The sequence below is a fragment of the Pantherophis guttatus genome, chromosome 14, assembly GCF_059756535.1.
Source record: "Pantherophis guttatus breed Tessera chromosome 14, ASM5975653v1, whole genome shotgun sequence".
Taxonomy (NCBI): domain Eukaryota; kingdom Metazoa; phylum Chordata; class Lepidosauria; order Squamata; family Colubridae; genus Pantherophis; species Pantherophis guttatus.
Window position 1 is genome coordinate 22,916,690 of NC_142076.1, and position 25,965 is coordinate 22,942,654.

The 25,965-nt window shown below is 45.9% G+C and overlaps 2 protein-coding genes across 16 annotated transcripts in view; one reads left to right on the forward strand and one right to left on the reverse strand.

Annotated features, from left to right (window-relative positions):
• Positions 1 to 20,915, reverse strand: KATNIP (katanin interacting protein). 12 transcript variants are annotated; one of them, XM_034441384.3, is made up of 25 exons: positions 20,604 to 20,915; positions 20,351 to 20,520; positions 19,982 to 20,076; positions 19,458 to 19,592; positions 18,451 to 18,697; positions 17,806 to 17,934; positions 16,713 to 16,876; positions 15,756 to 15,859; positions 15,023 to 15,125; positions 14,432 to 14,644; positions 13,511 to 13,651; positions 11,332 to 12,106; positions 10,398 to 11,135; positions 7,595 to 7,803; positions 7,250 to 7,328; positions 5,781 to 5,958; positions 5,259 to 5,424; positions 4,867 to 5,024; positions 4,685 to 4,749; positions 4,260 to 4,370; positions 3,780 to 3,919; positions 2,906 to 3,007; positions 2,593 to 2,753; positions 1,972 to 2,063; positions 1 to 1,833 (listed from the first exon to the last, which is right to left on the reverse strand). In XM_034441384.3, exons 1-25 carry the CDS (start codon positions 20,663 to 20,665, stop codon positions 1,775 to 1,777), a joined length of 4,596 nt encoding a protein of 1,531 aa, XP_034297275.1. In that variant the 5' UTR covers positions 20,666 to 20,915; the 3' UTR covers positions 1 to 1,774. The 12 variants fall into 12 exon arrangements, 10 of the variants coding, with proteins under 10 accessions (XP_034297275.1, XP_034297279.1, XP_034297276.1 ...); XR_004595396.3 differs by lacking the exon at positions 2,593 to 2,753; XM_034441388.3 differs by lacking the exon at positions 14,432 to 14,644.
• GTF3C1 (general transcription factor IIIC subunit 1) overlaps positions 20,764 to 25,965 on the forward strand; it is a 24,821-nt gene continuing 19,619 nt past the window's right edge. For 2 of the 4 annotated variants that reach the window (XM_034441357.3, XM_034441360.3), the window contains exons 1-7: positions 20,764 to 21,198; positions 21,399 to 21,602; positions 22,240 to 22,413; positions 23,201 to 23,344; positions 23,759 to 23,855; positions 25,199 to 25,322; positions 25,726 to 25,884. In XM_034441357.3, the coding sequence (XP_034297248.2) occupies positions 20,978 to 21,198; positions 21,399 to 21,602; positions 22,240 to 22,413; positions 23,201 to 23,344; positions 23,759 to 23,855; positions 25,199 to 25,322; positions 25,726 to 25,884 (1,123 nt within the window). In that variant the 5' untranslated portion in view covers positions 20,764 to 20,977. The remainder of the gene's footprint in view (positions 21,199 to 21,398; positions 21,603 to 22,239; positions 22,414 to 23,200; positions 23,345 to 23,758; positions 23,856 to 25,198; positions 25,323 to 25,725; positions 25,885 to 25,965) is intronic. The other 2 variants (XM_087878751.1, XM_034441359.3) reach the window with 2 other exon arrangements.

Below are 25,965 nucleotides of genomic sequence, written 5' to 3' on the forward strand. Positions count from 1 at the left end.
TAGTGTTTCAAAGCCAGGAATTTATTCTTAGCACGAATCGATCTTGTCACAAAACTGGATCTTTCCAATCCTGTTCTCAACCATGATTCTTTGTTTCAGCTCAGAAGTTTTAGTACTGCTATTGTTGTATACATGGGGAAAAATAACCCTTACTAGGCTATTAAAATTACTTTAAACCCCGTTAGTAAAAACCACTCATAAGCTCTTCCCGTTCTCAGTCTACTTCAGCAACATTTAGGGACCAAGAATGATCTCATGTGATGTTGGGGAAACACACGTCAACAAAAGCTGAGGTTTAACTTCTTCATCTTCTGCAACCTCACTCTGAGCCTAACCTGAAACCACAGAGTTGCTCCTACTATGGAAAACACCAACTGAAATACATACTGTGTGCAAGACACACTGTTGCAAGCAGTGATGAGTTGTCTGCCAAAGAAATATTTATCTAGGAAAAATAAATCTGTGGTCCTTCAAAACAGGTGCAGATCTTTTTTTGGGGGGTGGGTGGGTGTATTGAATGGTACCCTCATACTTCTCTCTGGGCATTTAGGCAATGCTTATGAAGGCTGAGCAAAAGCTCTGCCAAGGCCAAGTTACAAAAGTTGCCAGGGTAAGAGAGCAGGGCTGGGCAAACTCAGTTGAAGAGGCAAGGCATGGATCTCATTCTTTGCAGAAGCAGCTTTTGGACCCTGTGCTCAAGCCACCAAAATGGGTCACAGTGATGGTGCCAGCAAGCCCAAAGGTCACAACTGCTGTAGCTATTGGACTGCCAGGCTTTCATCTTCTTCCAAAGTAAGATGGCAATCTCTCCGGGCATTTTTTGTGCTAGCCAAGGGGGCACAAGTCGATGTGGTTAATAGGCTAATGGGATAAAAAAGAAATATTCTGGGTTTGTGTGTACTGTGCAATAAACAGTAGAGTAACTGCAAACATGAGAATCTAGTACTTGCAAGCAGTCGACTTGCTGCAACTGGGAACTTTTTAAATAAGGCACTTGCTGTTCAAGGAGATCTAGGTCGCTTTCTGCCTTTTGGCTCGGTTTCAGGAAATGCCTCCAACCCTTTAAGAATTGCCAAGAAAGGTACCAAGCCCCTCTGCTCATTCCACCTTAGAAACATGGCAGCCCATGGCGGTTGAGCACCTGGCCATGGAGGTGCTGCTTTTTCTCTTAGTCACACTTGGTTACGACTCCAACCCTCTGCCACTGTAGCTATTGCACAGGAAGGCCTTCAGGCTGGCCGCTGAAGGTGGCACCCCTCCGGGCTCCAATGCTGTTCATTTCTACAGTGGCTGAGATACTTTCTCTGAAACTGCAGAGAAAATACATGATGTGCATGTCAGTGAAGCACACGCACAAGGGGAAAAGAGCTGTGTGCTCCTAACGGCACCCATGTTGGCCTTTCTTTTCTCCCCCCCCCCTCCCGGCCAGTAAAAAAGCACCCCTAAGGCTTCCTGTGGAAATTACAGAAAACGCCCCTTCTCTCTAGCTTGTGAACCAGCCCGGACTTTTGCATATCCTCTTTCCACAGCACACATCCAAGCCTGCTCGAGTTCAGCCAAACCCTCTTGTGAGAAGGAGAAGCAAAGAGAACTATAATCAACGTGCAGGTGACAGAAGTGCTTCCAATGGTCTCAGCAGTACCAACAGCCAGTTCATTCCCACCCAGAGTTCCCCCTCATGATTCCGGTTGGGAACTGGGTGCCAGTGGTCCAGGCTGTCCCCTCTTCTTGGGCAACAAATGGGCAATAGAAGGCTGGCCATCCTGTTCTTTCCTTACTGTCTTGTTCTCCGCAATGGTCCTTTATCCTGAATGCAGGTTTTAGGACGAAGAGCTGGTGGAGAGAAGAGTGAAGTGCCCTCAGCTGTGATGTCTTTATCCATTTGAAGAAACCTCCAGCCATCTCAGGAAAGCCAACCAGACTGCCACCCCTTACCATCCCTGCTAACCAAGGCAATGAGGGTCGACCAACCTGGATCAGCAACTCCCTTTTGCTTCTTTCTGGAAGAGGATATAAGCTGGCTCTCATTCGTCAGCCGCACATCCTGGTCCTCCATTTGGTTGCTGCTGAGCCAAAAGGATCAAAAAGGTCAGTGGACATCCTGAACGGTCAGAAGAAAGGTCGTTTTTGGAGTGGAACTATCTGCAAACCATACTTCCCTCCCTATTCAGTTCACAAATAATGGTCCTGCCCTCCCCACTACGCTGATTTGATGGGGACTGGGTGCCACTGTGGCTCTTCTCTTGTCCCCCCTGGGGGCACCCGCACCTCTACACCTAGGTCCTCGGTGGAAATCAGGAAAAGGACCATGGAGCTGAAAGAGCAGATGGGTTTGGCACAGGAAAATTCCTGAACCAAAGTGGCTTCCTACCACGGAAGCCTCTCTCACAGAAGCTCACATCAGATCATGCTTGTCAAATTACTTACCTATTGTTTGCTTTTATCTAATTGTCAGATGAAACATATGAGAGGCAGAATGTCTTTTTATGTTACTGATGTTTATTATTACTCGGATTGAAAGTAAACTGAAAATGATCAGAGGAAAATGATCACCTGCTCCCTAGAGAAAGAGTTACAAATGTACCCACACACCTAACCATGGTGCTCCTCTCCTGCCAGCAGATCTTCTCGTCCTCTGTGAAGAGGAAGGTGTGATGGGGAATGACAGGCTCACAGGTGGGAAGAATGCCAGGGACCAGGTGGCTCACCAGATCGAGAATGCCGTTGTATACCAGCAAATCGTCCACAAGGAGCTGGGTCCCAAAAACGGGGTAAAAAGTTTGAGGGTCTCATCATCACACAGAAATGAAGTCACTCTTTCTCTCTCTTGTTCTCTCTTCCCCCTCCCCTCTCTGAATGAATGCTGAATTAGAGGTTCAAGATGAGTTACTAAACAGGCACTTACTCCAAATTCCTTGACTCCTCGCTGGGGAGTTTTTGCATAATTCCATAGCTTGATCATGGAAATGGTAGTTGGCAAGTCAAAAATAATGTAAACTCGATTCACCTACCACCAGGAATGAAACAGAGAAGAAATTCTTTAATCAAGAGAAATAATCTCTGTGAGGACTATTTTAACTCCAGTGAGGATTATTTTAACTCCAACTGTTTTGTACATGTTTAAAACTAAATCTGATTAACAGATTAAAGTTGCTCTGAGCTGTGAAACTGGATGTGAGGAGAATGCTCTTCCTCCTCCCATTAGTGAAAGAAAAAGAAAAATGAGGCTGCCCATGACATCCCAGGAGTTGTTGCCCTTTAACAAGTAAACAAGTGTGGGGACGAAAGGAAACTTCTTTACTCAGAAGAAATAATACATAAGAATAACATTTGCGACAGGGGAAAATCGGGTTTTAGAATAGAAAATAGAAATTAAAATTTTTTTGCTACCGGGTTCTGTGGGCGTGGCTTGGTGGTGGTAGTGGTCATGTGACTGAGTGGGGGTGGCTGTGAGTGATGTCAAGTTGGTCATGTCCACTCAGTTACAGGAATGCTCCCCCACCCCCCACCCCAAGCCACACCCAGAGAATCGGTACGGAAAATTTTTAGATTTCACCACTGGACCAATCTCTTTTTCCCTTAAAGACTGCCCACTCCCAATATAGTATTTAGTATAGTATTTTTCCAAGCCCTGGAATGCTTCTTCCATAAAACTCAGAGGAAGCACCCAAATAAGGCAATTAGAGGCTCATCCATCAGCGGTTGGGACAGCTGTTCACCTGGTCTTTCAGACAGACTGTTAGGCAGTGCACATGACTGAATGCAAAAGGGAAGCATACCAGCCCTGGCAGAATTGGTGCAAGCCACATGTGCCTTCCATCACTGCTGTGATTCACACCGTCAATGAGCTTGTCTGGTGTTCGAATATCTCCACAGACTCCCTCCAGAACATTGACGCTGTCTGGAAAAGCTGCAATGTCTGAAAAAGGGCATCCATCAAGGAGAGCATCTGGCCTGGATAGTCTCCCAGCCCCATTGTGATGCAAAGTCCCACAGCCCCTGAGGCATCTGCAGAAGCAAACAAGGCTTGGGGTCCTGCCTAGCTCGCCTTCAACCTGAAGAGAAGCCTTTGAAGGCAGAGGAGGAAAAACTCCAGCTGCACCATAAAAGCGTCATGGCAGCAGCAGCAGGCAGGAAGATCACGCTCCTCTGTTCTTGCAGGGGCCCTGCTCTGGCCACCTTTCTCTGGCTTGGTTGTGAGCTACAGGGGAAGGGAGGCACCCTCAGAAATGGTTCTATTTACATGGCAGAAAGGATACTGTTCTGATTTAAAAGAATCTTCTCCCCGTGTTCATTATACAGCTCCAGCCCGTTTAAACCAATGTAATATGGATCACCCCAACTCGTGAGTAGCTGGAACTGGAAGATGACTGATGGAGGTTATTGAGAAAATATGTCTTTGTTAAAAGACTTCCACCCGACTTTCGTTCCTTGGGTACCCACAGCAGATGGCAAAAAGCCTAAGAACAAAAGCCAGCCTTGTGGAATGCAAAGGCCTCTGATGTCTGCAGTGAGGAGTCTGGCAAGGAGGGGCAGCTGGGCACTGACGGGAACCCAGGGAAGCTGGGAATCAAATGAGACATCCTTTAGGAGAGCAGCCTGCAGAGAACCCCCGAGCCCCCAGCGTCATCCAGCCCAGAAGTACAACTGCCAAGGCCAAAGCCAGCTCCACAGAGAAGGATACATCCACACGGCATCAGTGGTGCTTCGTACTCCATGCTACCTTGCTCCCTCTTCTTCATTTCACTCCTGTCCAGTGAGGATGGAGACTGTCACAGCACTGTGAGATGCCATCATTACTAGCCACAAACCCATTTTGAAATGAGCATTGTCATCCAGTGGAACAATCTTGTTGCCCAGACTCACCGCTCATGTGCCGGAGCAACTGTGGGACCCACAAGGTAGTTGATGAAGAGGACCTCTTGAGCAAAGTCAAAGTGACAGTTGCCTGGTCCTTTGCGAATAAGAAAGCCCCCTGGAGGGGAGATGCAGCAACCGTCCAACCACACGTGGACCATCTTTGCCTAGGGAAAAGCAGAAAACCAGGAAATGGCACCCACTAAAGAACTGGAGTCACATGGTATCAAGAGTATTAAAACTAAAGCAAACTCTCAACCGTCACTTCACCTCCCAACATGCTACCCAAAAGTTGAGCAGAGGGAAGAGGTGGGAACGACACAGAAAACCTTCTGCCAGGGGATCCGGCTCCTGTCTTTATCCACCTGGGGTTTCCTGGAGGGTTCTGCATTGGGCCTTACCCCTCGATAGGTGTCCTCAGGAGATTTGTTGTAATTCCAGATGCGAAACCCTGCAATATTTTCTACTTGGGTGAAATGGATGGTTACCAGGTGATCTTCTCCAGGGCAAAAGGGAATGAGCCACATGTGGTTATCTTCTGTAGTGATGTTTTTTCCATCAATCAATCTAGGAGGAAGCACAGGAACTGGCTGGGGAGGGAATTTGGATACCTACACATTTATTGCAGAAACGTACATGCCATGCCACTTGCTTTGCAGTTAATAGTGTTTCAAACTCTCTTCCATTTGATTACTTTTTAGCTGACTGCAAACCCTGGGAACTAGGACTATCTTTCCTGCCCGGAGGGTATGTACCACCCTTCCTGTGCCATGGTCAGGCAGTCTCCACTAGTTTTCAATATCAAGGTTCCTGGGAGCTGGAGATTTTATGGAGACCCATCATGGACAGCATCATCCTGAAATACTATCAGCAGCCTATATCTGTCTTATTCATAAGCTTCCAGTTTCTTGAATGATGCTCACTTATCTAAGGTCCTTGAATCGTCCACATATTCCACAAGATCATTGAGATCCTGAGGAGAAGCAGAGAGCTGATCCACAGAGAATGGGATTGCTTGGCCATCCTTTCCAACCACTTCAAGCCCTGTCAGTCCAAGGTAATGTGAATCTCCCCAAGAAGCGGTGAAATTCAGCAGCAGGCCTGAAAGGAGACAGACATAGCACAGGATCAGCTTCTGAGTAGACATTAAACTTACTGCAAGGATGAACTGTAGCACAAAAAGGAACTAGACAGTTACTCCATTCCTTTCCAATGAAATGGATCCTAGTTATAAAGAAATGGTCGCCTTGGGGTTCTATATTTTTAACTAAGCCAACCAGAGTCTATGACAGTGGGTAACTATAATAAATTTAAAACAATATTAATTATAAGAATTAGAAAGCAAAGATAGTACCAATAGCGTTAGGCACCTTGAGTGCAATCCCAAACCATCTGGAGCACCATGTGAATGGCATCGGCATTGATAAAATCACCATCGGTCAATTGCAACAGGCAACTCTACTTGGAACAGCTTACATCCTGTGACGATACCTTTAACCTCATTGAACCACATCTGCCTATCCCAGGTCCTTGGAAGGACCTGATTAAACAGAAATGCCAAATCCAGTCTAAACGTCTGGCTGACTGTGCAACCAACATAATTAGCAGGAGGAATTCAGTACCAGAGAAAAGCAGGGCTGAGCTACCTGAGGCATATATTTGTGTGCTATATTTTATGATTAAAAATCTCAGAAGTTAGCAAATAACAAAAACATTCAAAATAGGAAAATATATTTTCAGTCCTGTAGCATTCATTCAGAGAAGGGCTGAAAATAAACAAGAGAGTCACTCAGAGGGCACCACAATCTGCAATCGAAGGTGCAAAAGTCACAGGTTTCAGAGGGAACAGCATTCCAGGTGCTAATGTCATGCTGGGCCCTGGTGGAAATTTGAGGCTCTACAGTTTTTGGCACGCAATAAGACCTCCCCGAAAACCTTAACAATTGGCCCAGCCTCCCTCTGATAAAGGACACATTATTCCTCTGCTCCACAAGATGCATTGGCTGTTCGTTCCAATTCAAGGTGCTGCTTTTGACCTTTAAAGCTGTTCGTGGCATAGGGCCGAGTTACTTGAGGGACCGCCTCTTCCCAATTACTTCCGCCAGCCCCATCAAGTCTGGCAGAAATGACACGCTCTGAATCTCATCTGCTAAGGAATAATGTTTGAGGCGACCCAGGAAACGGGCACCCGCCCTGTGGAACATCTTCCCTCTGATGTGAGAGTATATATAACTATTATAACCATTAATCAATTATTCTCCTTCTGTTAAAATATTGAACTTTTCTTTAAAAGGGTCCCTGCACCTAGAAATCAACAGCACATTGAGTGAAGAACCCATCCACACAAGCACCCTCCTTCAGAAGACAATGAAGATGGGAAGAGAAGACGTACATTTTCCAGAGTAGACTCCGGGTTCTCTGCTTGACATGGCCTCGGAGAGGGAATCTGACCCTGCAATTTGTTCCTGACTCTAAAAAAGTTTGGATAATCAAGGGACAAGTCAGAACAAAAATCCATTTCTTTTGATTGCAGTAGAAACATTCTGAGAAATATAGCAGAGTCCTTTAAAATTTAAGCAGTTGGAATAAAATGCAAACATCTCAAGCAGTCAATTACACAAAAGTGTTTCAATTAAGCACCAGAGTAGGACATTTTCAAAGCCCTCTTAAAGCCACTACAATTGTGCCCTCATCTTAATTCCCAGAGAAACCCCACTTTCACAGCTGGAACTCTCACCGGCTTGTCTTCTGTCCTGGAACCCGCCTGAGTGAAGGGCCTCTCATCCCCTTCTCCATCAGCTGTTCTCGGCCTCTTCAGCTCCTCCTCATAGCCCAAGCTGCACCTGCTTTCAATTTCCTCCTCGCAGGACTCATCGTAACAGTAAATGGCCTCAAGAATGTCCTCATCAGTTGTGAACAGGATGGTGTCTCCAAATTGCTCTGGACCTGGAACATTGTGAACTTTATGGTGACAATATCCACTAGATTAACAGCTCCTCCTGCATCCTCCCTCTTCTTGGAAGTAAATATAAAGACTCATGCAAGGAAGGAACGAATATCCACAAATAAAAACTATCTTAAATCTGTATTAAGATAGTGGCTTGATCCAGCTAATGGAAGTCAGAAGCCTGTGTCTGCAATAAAGAACAAAAGGCTATAAGGAAAAAGTCAGGATGTCTGCATCAGGTTAGAGTCCTAAATGAACTTGCCTTCTACAGAGGTCCTGTCGGGTCTAGGACTAGTATTTTATTTATTTATTTTATTTATTTAATATATTTCTATACCGCCTTTCTCCCATAGGACTCAAGGCGGTGTACAGTCAAGAAAAATATAGATACACAAACATCATAAAATTGCTAATTAAAATTATTATTATAACATAGTTTGGCCCAATTAAATAGAACCTAAAATTAGAAATATTTTAATGTAAAGAGACAAAGAGGAAAAATTATACAGGGGGAGGGATGGGTTCAAGCTTATATATCAGTGTTATTAGTTATGAGTACATAATAGGGAAGTCTGGGGGGGGAGGGTTAGGGAGGATGGGAAGTTTGGGGAGGGGGTGGTGGAAAAAAAGGGGTGAAAATGTAATTGTAAAACTTTTGCAATAAAATAAATAAATAAATAAATAGAACCTAAAATTAGATAACATTTTAAAAACATTCACACGTACATTCACACGAATGTGTGAATGTACTGCCTGTTGGAACATCAGGGTTTTGAGGGCACGGCGGAAAGCACGGAGATCAGGGATATTTCGTATCTCAGGGGGCAGTTCATTCCAAAGAGTTGGAGCCCTCACAGAGAAGGCCCTCCCCCTGGGAATCGCCAGTCGGCATAATTTGACTGACGGTACCCTGAGTAGGCCCTCCCTGTGAGAACGAACTGGTTGGTGGGAGGCTATTGGTGGCAAAAGACGGTCTCGTAGGTACCCAGGTCCTAAGCCATGGAGCGCTTTAAAGGTGATAACTAAAACCTTGAATCGCACCCAGAAGACCACCGGGAGCCAGTGCAGCTCACGTAGGAGAGGTGTTACATGGGCGCAATGAGCTGCGCCCATAATCACCCGCACGGCTACATTCTGGACCAGTTGGAGCCTCCGGGTGCTTTTCAAGGGGAGCCCCATGTAGACAGCATTACAGTAGTCCATATGGGAGGTGACTAGGGCATGAGTGACCATGCGCAAGGTGTCCCAATCTAGAAAGGGACGCAACTGGCGGATCAGGTGAACCTGATAAAAGGCACCCCTGGCCACGGCCGTCAAATGATCTTCTAAAGATAGCCGTGAATCCAGGAGGACACCCAAGTTGCGGGCTGTCTCTGTGGGGAGCAAGATCTCATCCCCAATTGTCAGTGATGATACCAGCTGATTATACCGGGACACCGGAAGCCACAGCCACTCGCTCTTGGAGGGGTTGAGTCTGAGCTTGTTTCTCCCCATCCAGATCCGCACGGCCTCCAGGCAACGGGACATCACAGCAAGGGCATCATTGGGGTGGTCTGGGGTGGAGATGTATAGCTGTGTGTCATCAGCATACTGATGAACACTCACCCCGAAACCACGGATGATCTCGCCTAGCGGTTTTACATAAATGTTGAACAGAAGGGGTGAGAGGACTGACCCTTGCGGCACCCCATAAATAAGGTGCCTCGAGGTCGACCTCTGCCCCCCTGCCAACACAAACTGCGAACGGTCAGAGAGGAAGGAGGAGAACCACCGAAGCATGGTGCCCCCTATTCCTAACCCCTCCAGCCGGTGCAGTAAGATACCATGGTCGATGGTATCAAAAACCGCTGAAAGATCTAATAGGACCAGGATAGAGGAGCAACCTCTGTCCCGAGCCCTCCAAAGATCATCAACCAACGCGACCAATGCCGTTTCCGTGCTGTATCGTGACCTGAAGCCGGACTGGAACGGATCCAGATAGACAACTTCATCCAGGTATCGGGGTAGTTGTCGCGCCACCACACTCTCAACAACCTTCACAACAAAGCGAAGATTGGAGACTGGACGATAATTTGATAATATAACCGGGTCCAGGGAAGGCTTCTTGAGGAGGGGCTTCACAACCGCCTCTTTCAAGGCGGCGGGAAAGACACCCTCACTCAGAGAAGCATTTATAATCCCCTGGAGCCAGCCTCGTGTAACCTCCCGGGAGGTTTGGAGTATAGTTTAGTTTAGTATAGGCTTTGGTGGGATTTTATCAGCTTGTTATAACTTTATTTTGACCTGTCAGATGGCCCTGGCTTCCTCTATGAGTGGACATAACAACAGAGCATCCAAGGTTCTTACACCAGGCAACCTTGAATACAAAAGCCAAACACTGGAATACCAGACAAACTAAACCAGAATGGCTGAGCAAAGTTGTTTCCCCAGCTTACTATTGGCTTTAATGAAAAGTCTACTTCTCTTGTACAATTAACAGAGGAAAGAAGAAAGGCTAACTAGTTGGATGACCAGGGCCAAGATCTACCAACTAATACCGACCCCCCTCCCTTTGAAAACCCAAGTTTAAAATCAGAGACAGTCTGACCCCTACCTCCAGCTAATGTCCCTGAAGCCTTGGCAATTTCTCCTTGGAAAATGCAGCGCTCATCCAGGAGAATGGAGAGGTCCTTCACCCCCCGAAATGAATGGATACGAGACTTGTTGTAATTCCAGATGCGAATCATGGCTACCTCGCATGGCTTTGCAAAGTCCAGGCAAACACAGTGAGACTTTCCTGGAGTGAAGGGAGCCAGCCAGAGGTGCATGTCATCCTGTGTCCGGTTCACTCCATCCAGCAGATTAGTTACAATCCGGGGGTCTTTGCCATACGCAGGCAAGATGTTGATATCGGGTGGGCTGGCTGTGATTTTTATAATCTGGATGGGCTCACCTTTTGAGCTAAACAGCTCAAGTCCATTCAGACCAACATAGTGTCTGTCTCCCCAGGTTGACCTGATATCAATGTTTAAGTGCTGACCATGAGGTAAGACAGGGATTTTAAATTCACTCTCATCTTCCAGGTCTAAGCAGCTGTCGGCCTTCTTCTGTGCTGGCAGCCCCTGTGTCTGGTTCTTTATCCTGAGCTTCTGAGCTTCTTGCCGGCTAATTTTGTGCTGATGGAGAAACTCATCAAAAATGTCACCTTGGAAATCCATATTGGAGATTCGACCACGATGTGAATGATTGAATTTCAATAATGAATTCCAAGATTCCTGCAGCATGTACTCCTGAGAGGTGCCCCACTTGGCTCTTGAGGGCCTCGCGCTGCCCTTGGCCGGGAAGGGCTCCTCTGAAAGGGAGAAATTAGTTATTAGATAATGAAGGGGAGGCATCTTTTAAACAAAATGTACAAATAAAACGAGAGCAGCAAGTAGCCTGTAACACTCAGGAAGAGCACAGGAAGGTCAGATTCTGCTAAAAATGTGGCTAACCAGACAATCCCTAGAAGATCTGAGAGAATTTGACCAGTGGACATCAGCTCTTACCTTTGTCAAGGGCAGCATTCTCTGTATAGAAGGGGTGGCTGAATTCTTCCTCCTCTCTAAGATCTTGATCAGGGGGAAGCAGCTCAGTTGGACCACTGTGTTTATAAAGAAGTGGTTTCAAGAAATCCAGGTCAGGGATGGACTCCTGGGTCTCCTCTGAGGGTCTCTCGCCTGCCTCTGGGGCCTCACTGCTGGGTTGCTGTTCCTCAGTTGGAAAGAGATGGGGACCCCCATCAGATGTTCTTAGACAGCCTCTCTTGATGCTCTCTGAAGGCAGCTGGACTTGTAACCCCAAAGGAGGCAGTTTTTGCTTTCCACAGCTAACCTGCATCTCCCGCTTTGTCTCAGGAGAGGTCAGAATACCGGGGGAAGTAAAACTGGCTAGCTGAAAATGTTCTTCTGTTTTCTCACTCAGGGAACTGTCATCCTCAGGGGAGACACACCTTGCAGTCTCCAGTGAGATGAAGCTGCTGCTGTTTGGGTTGAGTTGGAGATCAGAATCACCGGTTCTCTTTTTTTCCTCAAGGTAGTTTTCTTTTATGGAGGGCTTCCAATGGAACAGCAGCAGCTTGTCAAGCTCCTCTCTCGGATCTGCAGAAGCCCAATTCTTATCTATCTTTCCCTTCGGAGGAAGGGAAAGGTTCGTTGGGAGATCAATGGAAGTGCAGCCATTGCCATCAGAATCATGAGCCAAGCAGCCCTTCTGCAGTTCCCCAGCAAAGATTAGACACCCGTCAACATATACAATAATATTTCTCGCTCCAATATTCAGATCCTGATGAGACAAAGAAAGATGTTCTGATGGGCAAGCAAAAGCCAACCTCAAGATTCTAATGTACATGTTTCTAATTGGTAGAAAACTGAAAAGGCCCCTGCTGAGATCTGAGGAATTAAATATACAATATGCAGAGGAAATGGGTTGAAAAATGGATAGATGTCTTCTTTCAAGTGTTCACCTGGCTTTGAGTTTGGGATGGGTCCTGGAAGACTGGGCAACATGGTTAAGTCTCATTTATAATATTCCATAGTGAGGCAACCTTCCTGTTTCCCATGTTCTCACCCAAAGCTGCTCCTCCAAGTTCTTTGCTCAGAAAAGGAGAATGACAGAAAAAAGCAAAATGGTGAACCCATCCACTTTTGGCTTTGGCCCAACTGGCACAAATAACTGAGTAGGAACAAGGTGATTTGTTTTGGGGGTAAGAATTAGCCTCAACCTAACTAACACGGCCTTTTCTCCTAATAAGACAGATCGGGGAATCCACTATGGGTTGAACATAGTTTAGGATGGTACTCTAAACTGTGCTCGGCAACAAGATGGCTGGATTTTTCCTACAAAGCATTTCATTTTGGATTGAGGAACTGACTTCCCTCCCTTTTTTTGGTGTTCTATTCCCTGAGTTTCTGGAGAACAGGGCCTCCCACTCACTGCCCAAGAGAATATCTCTCTGAAGTTAGGCTCTCTTCTCAACACATCAGGAGAGGTCAGTCCAAAGATGCAAGACTGAGCTCAAGAAGTCAAATGGGGTTCTTCTAATTCAAATGCCATTTGAAAACCTTGGAAAACTACATGATAATCCCACGAGCAGAGAAGAGGTAGCAACACCTCTTGCTAAGTGCACATCTGAGAACAAGTCATAAAGGATCAGGATTTGCTTCTTGTCTAATCCAGCTCATTAAATCTTCTTTGCCACGAGGACTGGCTGGAGCCAAAGCAAACAAAGCAGCTCTTTCTGCAGAAGACATCAGACTCAGGGCAGCAGGACTTGGATTTGGCTGTTTTTGTAAAAGAACCCTGTTCCCTCCACGAATAGACACAGCATGTCATCAGTGTCACTCTTGGGCCAGCTAGAGTTCCCAAATGGAAGGGGAAGCCTTCTAAAAGAGCGGGGGGGGGGGGAGCTCAGTGGCCTCAGAATGCAGGCTGATATGAAGGAGGGCGGAACCTTCATACAAAAACATTCCATTGCCAAACATTTCCAGCAGCAACGTAACATTTCAACCTTGTTTAAAAAAATAGAACAATTTCAACCTAAAGTTAGAATTAACCCAAATAAAAGTTAACACAGTCATGGCTGCTTTGCCCCTCTCCCTTCTCCTTCCCCTGTTCTAGAACACAAGTTAGCTCCTACTAAGTATGAAAAAGCAAAGCTCTACCCCAGAGATGAGAGCAGTCACTTACACCACGAACAGTTGAGCTGTAGTTCCAGATCCTGATTCTGGATAGGCCAAAGTCTCCTGAGAGGCTGGGGTTTCGGACAATGAAGTACAGCTGCACTGGAGGCTGGAAGAGGCATGACCAGGGGAGAAGCTCTCTGGGGACCTACAACACAAGGAAACTGATGGTTGGCCCGTTACCCCGGAGCAAAGCACAGCACTGGCTCTGGGACCCCTGAAAGAAGCCAGCGAGAGGAAAAGCTGCGTGCTCCTTCTGGCTTGCTCTGTCTCTGAGCAAGCAGAGTCTGCTTGAAAGTGTGAGGCCAGTTCCAAGGCTGACCTGCTCAGTCTAATCCGCTTTAGTGCTAGTAAGAATGCCAAAGGGCTACCAGTGAGGATTAGCATTTCTGATCACCTCCTTTTTCCTTGGAAGGAATCAGTTAGCTTAAAAAAAGTTCCTAGTCTTACTGTTGTAAAACATGCCAGTTCAAAATTTTATTATACCTTTTATCATACAATTACAATTCTTTAAGCGAGAAGAGATGTTCTTTCTGTCTTTATTTACTGCAGTTCTTATGCTTGTTATTAAAACCGACTGCTGAGCTCAGAGCTGCTGTGCAATCCACAGGCCCTGGAACTTGACTGAGGTAAGTGGAGTAGGTTTGGTTCTTTGCAACAGCTAGCAAAGCTTTAGTTCCAAAGCAACCATGGCCATCACAACATAGCCACTACCTGAGTAGAAGAAACAGAACCCGACATCCCACCAAGGGGTGGAAAGCTTTGCAAGAACCCAGGAACACTTTTGGATGCCAGCTGTTGTTTAGAAATAAACAACCCCTGGGACAGATTCATTTGGTTGAGATTGACGGCCATAGAAATTTAATAAATAAACCTATGTGCAAAATTATGTCTGCTGTTCCTTGAAAATCAACCATTGGAGGCTTACATTTGTGCTTTGGATAACTAAGCAGCTCAGCTCTCCAGGTGGATCCGCATGTCGGATGTCCACATCGTGAGGTGACACAAACATTCTCTCAAAATTTGAATCAAAGAACTCCACTTCTGTCAGACCCACACGGGACATGTCTCCCCAATTGGAGAGGATCTCTATAGTAATATAGATGGCATCCCGGACCTCCTTTTCCAATTCCACATGGTCCTGAAAAGAAAAATTCAGGACATCACTGGAGAGCCTGATCTCAAACTGACCTGAATATGACATTCATGACAGTGCCAAAGAGACCTGGAGGGGCCCAGATGGATCCTGTCTGGCTTCCTGCAAGGCGTGGGCCCATGGCTCAAGCAAGGCCTTCCCCTTCAGTCCAACACCAGGCACAGAGCCTAAGTATTCCAATCCCACATTTCTGCTCTCATAGTCTACACATGATGTGTTGGAATGCCCTTTTTTCAGAAGAAAGCTGTCTGGAGTTCACATTCTCTTCAGGACCATGATCCAACCCATTCTGATTGTTGCTAAGTAACACAACTGGGATGAAGATGAGGAAACTGCTGTTCAAAAATTTAACTTGCTTCCTACCAGAACAGGAAGCTGTAGCTGTCCAAAGCCCAAAGGTGCAGGGCCATGGCAGACGGACAGAGTCTCGGTCTTTTGCAGAGCTTTGAAAAGTTTCTTCTGTTGCCTAAACATTGAAGAGATCAGAGGCAAACAAGAAGCAAAATCAGTGCTTTTTTCTTTGGACCCAGAAGGACCATTGATTTGAACTCATTCAGACGCTCAGAAACTCTCAAGACAAGGACGTGAAGGTGGAGGGTGAGGTTGAGGTAGCGGTGCTGACAGTTGTGAATAATCCAGTCCTGCTTTTCTTGTTAAATGGCTCAAAGCCTTAATGCCCACACATGGATTATCAGCAACTTGAGAAAATATGTCCCCATTAGTTTTTTTGATAAAGAATACTGGTGCAAGTTTGAAAAATATGGAATGTTATAAACCAAGAACCAGAAAGCTGAGATGCTGTTCCTTGTATTGCTCAGAGCACAAGATTCACACTTCAGTATGAAAATATTGACATTGTCTCAAATTTTTCTAAAGCTCAGTTTCTGAATCACCTTTTGCTATCCCACGCCCCAGCCTCCAGAGACACCCTTTGCAGATGAAGATACTTGCCTTCCAGATGCCCTAGTAATTGGAGGCAGTGGAGAGAAGAACTAGCAAAGGAGTCCATTAGACATCTCCATGCAGAGATAAAAGTATATTAGCTCAGAACTCATCTTGCACCTGGGAATGGACTCAAAGGATTCAAAACTGCCACCTGTTTTCCAGAAGTCCAGTCTGTTCCAGAGCTGTGGAGACAACTGCATCTTCCTGCTGTTTTGGAGGAACGTCCACTGTTGCAGAACCAGAAGCCAGCAGTGACTGTACAGAAGGGAAATCAAGACAAACTCGCAAGAGAGCTTCAGTTTCCAGACAATGGAACTGGGGACTGGTCTGAACTGGGAGGTCAGGCGATGTGCAGAAGTCCCACGCCCTATTCAAGCAGTCAACGTGCCTCACCAAAGACTCTTGGCAGAGAATATTCTACCTGTCTTTTCTTTCACCGACCACAATCAGCAGCTAGATGATTCTGGACAGCAATTCTACAAATATCAGCAAGGTCAATTTTTAGTACGATTCTGCCATCGCCACACAATGCCTGTACACACAGGAGCTTTCTTTTCAGGAATGGAAAAGATTCACAATTCAGCCTTACCTCCAGGCAAACATGAGGAGCTTCTCTTCTTTGAAAGTTACTAAACTACTACCTTCCTGTCACTAACAGCTTCTAAAAAATGTGACTGAAGTAAAATCATTATAAGTGAGCAAATAAGTGAATGGGTATTCTCTCATCTAAGGGAGATTTCTCTGACTTCAGTTCTTACTGATCTAGTATCCACTGGTCAAAATATTAAATAATAAACTAGAAAAAGGAGACAGGAGAATTTTTCTTAAGAAAATTAGTCTCTATTTCATTGTCTGCAAAAAAGAAAAAAATTCTAGGAAGCCAAGGAAAAGAAAACCTTTGTTTAACATTGGACAGAGCACATGGTCCATTTCAAGGCAAATGGTTCCAATGCAACATTTTGGAAGAACATCCTGATCCTCTCAAATCCCTCTATGCAATGGCCAAATTGTCTGCTTCCATGGCAGAGGCCAGATGGAGCAGGGAAGTCTATGCCCAGCCACCTGCTGTGGCTGTCTTTGAATAAGACAGGTCCCCCGTGTCACTGACCTCTGCAGAAACCTCCAGCTGCCTACAGAACAGCTCCTTTTGTAGCGTCTCATTTTCTGCCTGCATAGCTTTGAGGACAACAGAAGCAGCATGTGCTGGATCCTTCTTCTCACACACATTTTTCCGAACAGCTGAGAGTGGTCTTTCTGATCGGCTTATTGATCCTGACATTCAAAAGAAACAAAAAGAAGCCAGAGGGAAGCAAGTTGGGCCTCAAACATCCCCATGCTAAGATTCTCGAGTCACAGGAGTGGAAACTCCTAGACAGCATAGAGACTAACAAGAGCAAAACTTAGTGGCAGCCTACAAGATGTCAGAGAAATAATGCCGTCTTCTGGGAAGGAGTTGGTACCTGGTTCCAGCCAAGACTAACAAAACCCCACCAAGTGAAAAGGTGTGGCAACTGAAGACCATACGACGCTTCCTGTGTTAGTCCCACAGAATGGGCCAAGCAAGATCTGTTGATTCTGGGCAGCAATATTTCAAGAGCAGCAGCAGAATTATGGTGGAGAATGTAAGTGTTCAACAAACTGTAGTGGACAATTATGGAAAGGTTGAATGTAGCTTTACTACAGGAGTATTTAAGGTGGTGTGAAAAACAGAATGAATAAGAAATATTTTAGTGATGTTGATGCTGAACTATGTTTATGCACCAAGAAAAATAAGGAGAGTGACAGGCAAAGGAATAGAAGAAACAGTAGAAGTCAAAATGCTAATTAACAGGAAGAAAATTGAGTAAAGTGGCACATTTGACTGGCCAAAGGCAGATTCTCAAACTAATGTTCCTAAGTGCAGCTGCCACTCTAAGGCCTGGCATTGACATCTAAGAGAACCTGCCACTCCAATCCAGAGAATCACACTTGGCACAATCCTCTCCTTCTCTCCAGGAGAGTGTTCTGCCTAACCAAGGAGGTCTCCAGGGACGACCAGCATCAGAAAACCAATATGAATGTTAACACTCAGAATTATTCTGACCATGGGCTTGTTGAGAGAAGAGAAATGACAGGCACATTTCTGCTGCCTTTCACTACTGCAGCTTCTGTATGCCTGTCAAGCTCTTAAGGGGGCCACTTAGAAACAATCTGTCTCTTACTAGAGGCGGTTCCTTCCTGTTCTTCCAGGCACCGACGACCTGCAGCTGCTGGACTCATGGGTTTGATGGGCAGGTAGGTTTCAGCAGTGCCCTTCCTTTTTGCAGAGAGACTTTGCTCCTTCTTAACGCCTGCAGGAAGAGCAGACACCTTAACCAGGAACTTATTCTGAAGGCAGTCGGCATCCAGCATAGCCTTCTTGAGCCATATTTTAGACTGGGAACTGTCTTTAAATGCAACTGAGCAAAAGATAAGGAAAGCACCATCTCAAGAATTAAGAGACTCAAAGACCATCTCTGCCCTTGTTTACCAGGCACATAAAGGACCCTTTCTTTTGAGGATTGCTTCGGAGCCAAGCCAGCCAATGCACTCTTTGATTCTGAAGATAAAAAACGATCAGCACAATACTGGATTTATCCAGGCAATTTTTAAAATACTTTTTAGTGAAGATTTAATAACAATGGTAAAAGACAATATACACTACATACCCTCTCAAAAAAAGAAAGAATAAACAAGGGAGAATAAAAAGTGTAAAGGAAAAAAGAACAAATAAGAAAAAGAGAAAAATATTTTAAAAAGTGACTTCTAATCTTCATCACAAAGAGGTCAAAGTTAGTAATTCTCCATCCCGTAATAAATGGACCTACCTGGGCAGGTTGGCTTGAACTCCAACACAAGAGGCTCAGTAGCTGGAGCAGAGTCTGCATCAGGCAGAGGGGAGAGAGCTGCTGCTTTGGCAAGGAGCAGCTCAGCGACCTCTCCCAGACATTCAGTGGGTTCTTTCTTCTCAGAAACTTCAGTGGGAACCTCCTCTTCGATGGAGTCAGAATCCTCGGAACATTCCCCTTTCACCTTGTTTCGGCTCCTGGCAACATCCAAGCTTTGCCGGAGTTCCTGGCACAAAGAGAAGGAGCTCAAACATCGTATAACGGCTTGGCAGATTTCAGCTCCAACTTCAGATATTACTGAAGGAAAATTTGGGAGGGCCACTACCAATCAGTGCAGATGTAGACAACTCAAAATTATTTTGTCTTAACTTCTTTAAACAGCATTTCTTCTGCTCTGAAGAAAATATCTGATTTAAAGTAAAATCTGGATTAAAATATAAATGAATGAAATTTGCATTCATAGTTACTTCAAACTTAATTATCACCTATTACCAAATGAACTGAGAAAAAAGCACATGTATAAAAAAATTAAAAGGAGAAATGATACAAAATCTGTGTGATGAGGACAGTTGGAAAGAGGTAGCTTTCTTATTTTGAAATACTAGAACCCAAAAACTTCTTATGCCCTTACCTAACCGTAGCTAAGATACTGAAGATGTGACAATGGCTCCCACCTAGAACAGGACAGGGAGGTTGCTAAAGGTTGTTATCCATGATGGTTAGTTAAACCCAGCCAGATGAGAATCTGAATGCCAACTGTTGGGCTGGAGAGCCAGATGCTTGAGAAAATATGCCTTTGATCTGATCTGCAAGATTCCCTGGATATCCTTCTGCTCTCTCTTTCTGGCATGGCTTTGAAAGCAACAAGAAGCAAGGCTATTTTGCCCAAGGTTACTTTCTAGGAGGAAGGAAAGGGTGTTTCCAAATGCCCGTGCTGGTGATTCATCTTTAATAAATAGCAGATTTGATCCAACAGATCTATTTACCTGGAAAGTATCATTCTCTTCACAATCAGTTGTCTGCAGATCTAAACTTTCCTCAGATTCAAAATCCTCGGAATACTCACAAGGGGGAGCAATGCAGAGCCTAGATCCAGTTTCTGTCTTGATCTGCACAGCTTTCTGAAAGATTGAGAAAGATCAGTACACAGCACACAGGATTACAGTATTACAGCCTTAAGAAATGTTGCTTTTAGAACTGTAGCCGTCACAAAACTCAGGAACCATTATAATCAGACTTGATCCAGACTGGCTCCACAACTCAGTCCTTGTTTTTTGGGGGGGATCTCCTTTATGTCTTCCAACAGATATTTGTTCTCAGTGCTTCTCTCTTATGTCTTTTATGTTTATGATTGGACCTCCAACCTTAAGGGTCGTACAATGCCCTATTAACAAATTGAAGAATGCTGCACGCCTGACACATCACTTCATTTATTTATATTTGTTGCATGCTGCTGTAATCCAAAAAATGCCAGGATGGGAACTCTAGTGTTGCCTCCTCTTTTTCATACCTGGAGCCATTCCCGACGTTGGATTTTACTAGGTGCACTTTGGGTGCTCCTCTCTCGCTCCTCTCCTTGTTTTAACAGGTCTTTGGTACTCACAGCTGAAAAGAAATAGGAAACAGTATTAGTAAAAGGGTCAAAGTCCAGACACCCTGCATAAATTCCATAAATAATTGAAATGGTCTGCTCTCTGCGCTCAAGAGATGTTTTCTCAGACTGGATACTATGAGTCAAATGTGTTATTTACTGAATAAAACTTTTGCTTTTTACGTTCGAAAAATCCCAGACCGAGGAACCTCAACCAGAGGCGACGCTGATCTCTGGGCGAGTTTTTCCCCTGAGCCTCCGGATGGTCGCGACCGGCAAGGAACTCACGGTTTGCTCTGGGGGTTCGCGCGCCGCCGCTCCCTAGAAGGGCCGGAGGGCTGATTTTGCGGCCGCGGCTCGCCTCCGAGTTGGCGCCGTTCACGTACAAAGTGAAGCCCTGCTCCAGCTGCTTCAGCCGGAGCTGCAGAGGGTCCTTCCTCTCCAGGGCCTTCAGGATCCTGGAACCGAAAACACGGGCTGTTCCTGGCGACGGCGGGCGGGCGGGCGGACGCCCCGGCCCTCCCGCAGGCAGGCGGCTCACCTGTTTCTCTGCTGCAGCAGCACCAAGTGCTCGTCGTGCTTCTCGTCGAAGTCGGTCACCATGGCCTCGGGTTACGCGCGCCTGAAAGGCGAAGCCTGAGAAGCGCCTTCCGAGCCCCGTCCGCTCCCTGGGGGCCTGATCCCCGCGGCCCTCCGGCGACGGAGGAGGCGGGGCGGCCGGGTCTCCGCGAGAACCGCTGCTACTCCCTCCCGTCCCCAACCGGGCCGCCGGGCCCAGCCAGGCGCGGCGAAGCTGCCTCAGCGCCAGGCCCGCCGCCGCCTGTTGGGCCGTTGCCGTGGTTACCGCGGCGGCTCGGGCGTCCCGCGCCGAGGCGTCACTTCCTGCGCGCCGCCGGTCATCGGGCGCCTGCAGCCATGGAGGCTCTATGGGCTGCGTTGGACGAGGTGGCCCTGGAGGGGCTGGACGGCGTCACCCCCGGCGCGCTCTGGGACCGACTGGCGGGCCGCGTGCCGCCCTTCCCGCTGCCCCTGGAGCCGGGCGCCCGGCAGCTGCTGTGGGCCACGCTGGCTGCGCAAGCCGAGCTCCGCTTCCATCTGCTGCCCCAGCCGCGGCCGCCGCTGCGCCTCTTCGACCGGTGAGGCCTGGCCTGGCCGCCGCTGGTGGAGTTGCGAAAGCCGCAGTGCCCGGAGCCTGGCTTCTTGGCGGGCGGGCCCGCGGTTCAGCCGGGGGAGGGGGAGGTTCGTGGTGCCGAACGTCCCGGTTTTACCTTTCCAACGGAGTGGGGGGAATTGTGGATCGTGGCAGTTTCGTCCAAAAGGTTTTGTTCGTTTCCAGATATGAAGAAATCGATCTTGAGACGGGAATTCTGGAGACCAAGCGGGATCCCGTTCCATTAAGCGACATTTACCCGGTGCATATGATTTTGGACGAGGGCGTCCAGGGCTCCTGCCAGTATTTGAAAGAGAGGCTGGACGTTACTGATCGGATCAGGACGAAGGACATGCAGCCCTGTTGCTCGTACGTGGAGGCTTATGAGAAGTGAGTAAGCTTTGATGGTTGTGGTCCTCTACTTTTTAATACCCAGGTGCACTTTATTTGCTTATCCTGTTTAGAAGTAAACCGTACCCGATCAAGGAATGCCAAACAATAAACAGCCCAACCAACGAATCATAACACAATTCCCACCAACACTGAAAGGGCAAGCCACTAGAATACAAAATGAGGACAAACTGCTCTCCCTGCTACCCCATACCTAGTTTGGGTAATGAAACATCTTTAAGAAAAGAACCAAGCTCAGAGAGCACCAAGGACCCCACCTGTATCTCTGGAGGGAGCTTATTCCAAAGGGCGGGAATAAGCAAGACTGGTTGCCACCAAATTGTATTCTTTTAATTTACGGAGCTTGAAGTGTACCCACTCAGCTGGATTGAATTGGGCAGGCATAGACAACTGAAGATAAGTGATGGGGGGCTTTACCATGGGTGTGATTACCAGAAGAAAAATAACAGTTGCCCATTAATCGGTGGGCTGTGGGAGGAATTGTCATTGCATTGTCTGCTTCTAGCTGACATGGTCTATCTACAATTCAGGAGGCTGGCGACAATATTGCTGGAGCACAGAAAGTGCTGTTTTTTTGGGGGGGATTCTCAAAGTGACTCTTCTTTTTATTTTGCAGTTGGGGAGAGAGGCTGGTCATTGTTGCCTCCCAGGTATTGCGCCACAGGGCACTAATAGGTTGGGAAGGGGATCCAGATTTAAAGCTTCCTGACTTCTCCTACTGCATTTTGGAGCGATTAGGACGAGCTCGCTGGCAAGGAGAGCTCCAAAAAGACCTCAGTGTGGCTTTTAAGTAAGTTGTAAGTGTTGTCTTATTCTGGACTAGCTGATGTTATAATGCCAGAAAGGAAAGTTCTATGCACAGATATTCCCACAGATGTGGAGAGCTGTTTATCTTAGGGATTAAATACTGTCTTAACTTGGTTTGCTACTGAAATATTTTATAAGCTAATTATGACTGTAACTTCTCTGTTACAGTCTGGAGGATGCTTCCCTTCGGAGAGAAGCATAAAATACTGCTATAACAACGGGAGAACATTATCCCCGGAAATTTCCTTACTCTGAGCCAAGCTTCAGTTTCATTGTAGTGCAAAATCTTTGAGGCAAGGGACCATCATCTTTGTTGGTTTAGCAATTATCATTTTAAGATTTAGGCTATTTAAGAAATTTAGTTTTTAAAAAATGGGTTTTTCAGGCATCTGAAACAAATGTATAGAAATTTATAAAATCAAGGCTATTAGGAGTAGAAAATACATTGTAATCAAAGAGGAGACAATGAAGAAAATGAAACTATATGAGAGACATGGATGGAGTGGGGGGGGGAGTCACAGTGGAAAGCAGACCACAAAGAAACACTTGTTAAAAAGAGGATATATTTATATGTTGTATGTTATGTGTTTGTGATAATGTGTTGTAATAAAACAAAAAAATTTTTTAAAAAAAAGAAATTTAGTTGATGCAGAAATATTGGTTCTTGTTTGCCTTCTTCCAGTTTTTGTTATAAAGGAGGGTTGAGGAGCGGGAGTTAGCTGCTGTGCCATCTTTGTGTTCCAAACACGATGGAGGCTACTCTTTTATAGGGTGGATGCTGGAAAGCTTCACTATCATCGAAAAGTCCTGATCCAAAATGGGCTGATCTCAATGCAGTCACATGTGATTAGGTTGCCCTCAGGGATCCAACAGCACTCCATTCTTCTGCTTCTCAGCCGCTTTCATATTGACAGGTATGCGTTTGGCAAGTTCACACTTGAGCTTTCAGTTGTGCTCCTCTCGGGCTGTTGAGCATGTTTGAAAGCCCCAAATGTCACTACTGCCACTCTGTCTCTAATCTTCTTATCAGGTTTTATCACATTTGATTTGCTTTTTGGATCTGAGTTTCCTTTTCTTCTGCATTTTGGAGATAGGGGACTAATCTCTGCCTCTGGTAACTAACTGATTGCCTAAGGGAGATACTTCAAGAGAAGGCTTCTTTCATTACAGAAATTTCCTTCTTGGGGTCTCGGAGACCCCTTGAGGTAGTTAGCAGAGGGCCACGAGTCTTGGCAGTAGTCAGTTTTTGCAAGGTGTGAGTTTCCTTATGAGGATAGACAAGACAGCGGCAATATAGCATTTGTTCATTGTTGCATCTTGGGTTTTAGGAGGAGCAAATATGATATTCTTATGGAGAAGCTCTCTGGCATGCTGAGCAGCCGGCCAGGTCAGATGGAAACACTGGGCAACATAAAGGAGGAACTGGTAAGATTGAGAGCTTTTGAAATGAAAGACTGTGCATGTGAGTGCAGGGTATCTGTTGGCAGCATCTTCAGACCTGGCACCTGTTCTTCAAAGCATCAGAAGCATTAAAGATGTCTACTTTTGAGACCATACAAATCCTGGGGATTTTCTGTAGCTGTAACAAAAGCTGAGGTGGGGGTTCAGCTATAGGATCTCTTATTTTATTTTATTTCTGTACAGCTCCCTGCCCAAGATTCCGCATGTGTGTTTCTGCTTTTTCTACTTTTTTCCAAAAGTCTCCTATCCTGTCGCCAAACCTTGGCAGTCATGGGCACAAAAGAATTCCAAGCCCCATTTATGTATGTATGTATATATGTATGTATGTATGTATGTATGTATGTATGTATGTATGTATGTAATTTATATGCCGCCCTTCTCCCGAAGGACTCAGGGCGGCTTACAAAAGGAACATAAAAAATTACATAAACATTAAAATCGGTTTAAAATTTGGTAGGGTCTAAGCAGTTGTTGAATCCTTGCTGTTGCTAGGCCCTTGGTAGCCAACTCAAACTGAAAGCAAGATTCCCATCTTTAATACAAGTTAATGAAAGAGTAAAAGATAAGATTATAGGTATTCTAGCAACTAGGTTCCTTTTATTTCACAGCCCAGTATATCTTTTAGTCTATTAGAGCAGGTTTCCTGTTCTATCCGGTGAACTGGCAAGCTTGCTGCTCTCTTCCTGAATAACCAAGGTGGCTGTTTCTCATTCAGAACTTTTATGAAGCTCTGAATAGGCACTGGTGAAGAGTGTGTGTGTTTGTGGTGGTGGTGGTGGGGTGTCCAGGTGTGCCCTCATTTTTTATTGGCTCCTTCCATGTATGGATGAATTGGAGTTCATCGGTTGGGAGTATTTCCCGAACCCTGGAGGCTGATTCCACATTTTTGTCGGCACAAAGCAGGACCTTCTCAAAGCAGACAGTATCTTTGCTTGGGGAGTCCCACAGAGAATATTCTGCCTTGCTTTTCATTAAATTGTTATTAATACAGCATTGTAATAAAATACTTGGAGAGGAATTTTAGAATAGCTGCCAGTAAATTAAAGTTACTTTCATTGGAATGCTCTGTGTGTGTGTGAGAGAGAGAGAGAGAAAGAGAATGAGAGAGAGAGCATAAATCGGAAATATATCAAGAATGCAAAAATAGCATTAACTTTTACTTCATTCCAAAATGCATGAATGTGGGAAAGTTATACTTTGAATGTGTCTTAGTTAACTGATACTGGGCAGGTGGGAAAACTTGGCTGATTGGGAAAAATACATATTTGCTGAAGAGTTCAATGACCTCCCCCTCTGGCTGCTTGCAGGGTCTCTGTGAAAAAACCTTTAAGCGCCTCTATCAGTACATGCTGAATGCCAACTTGGGCAAGATGGTCTCTGTTCCGCTGCGGGACATGTGTTCTGACGGGAGGCCTTTCAAGACAAAGAAGGGTAAGCGAGGGGAAAGTCATGGGGCTACCCAGGAAAAAGGTGGAGCGGGACCTGTGATTTTCCTGAGGATTTAGATCTGACTAGTGAGGACTTTAAAGCAATCGCAAGGCTGAAAGAAATGCATGGGCAGGAGTCTCCCCGCCCCCAGTTGCCTCTCTGGCATTGAGCTAGCTCATTGGGGCCTATGGGGGTTGCTGAGAATGGGAACAAGCACCTGGGATTGAAGTAGGACTGCCATGAGGCTGGGGGTGGTGGGGGGGGGGGCGGCAGGATTTCTTTGGCAGTGCTATCCAGCAAGAATTAAATTGGGCTTCAATACTGTGTCTTCGATGCCAGGATTAGGGGAGATCATGCAGACTGTCTTCAGTCATTCCATAATCCTTTTGGGTTTATTCATTCTCAGGAACTCAAGTCATGGTCCGTTGTTTAAAGCTAGTGAAGGAATATCAGAAGAAGGTGGCTGACTTCCACGATGATGATGAAGAAGAAATGATTGCCAAAACCGTGCAGCCGGTGGACGTTGTGTATGAAAAGGACATGTTGGCACAAGCATATGAGCTGAGTGGGTATTGTCTGGGTTGCTTTTTCTGTGCCTTTCAGTTGATGCCATTTTGGTTGCAGGGTAGAAACAACTGGTTTGGGC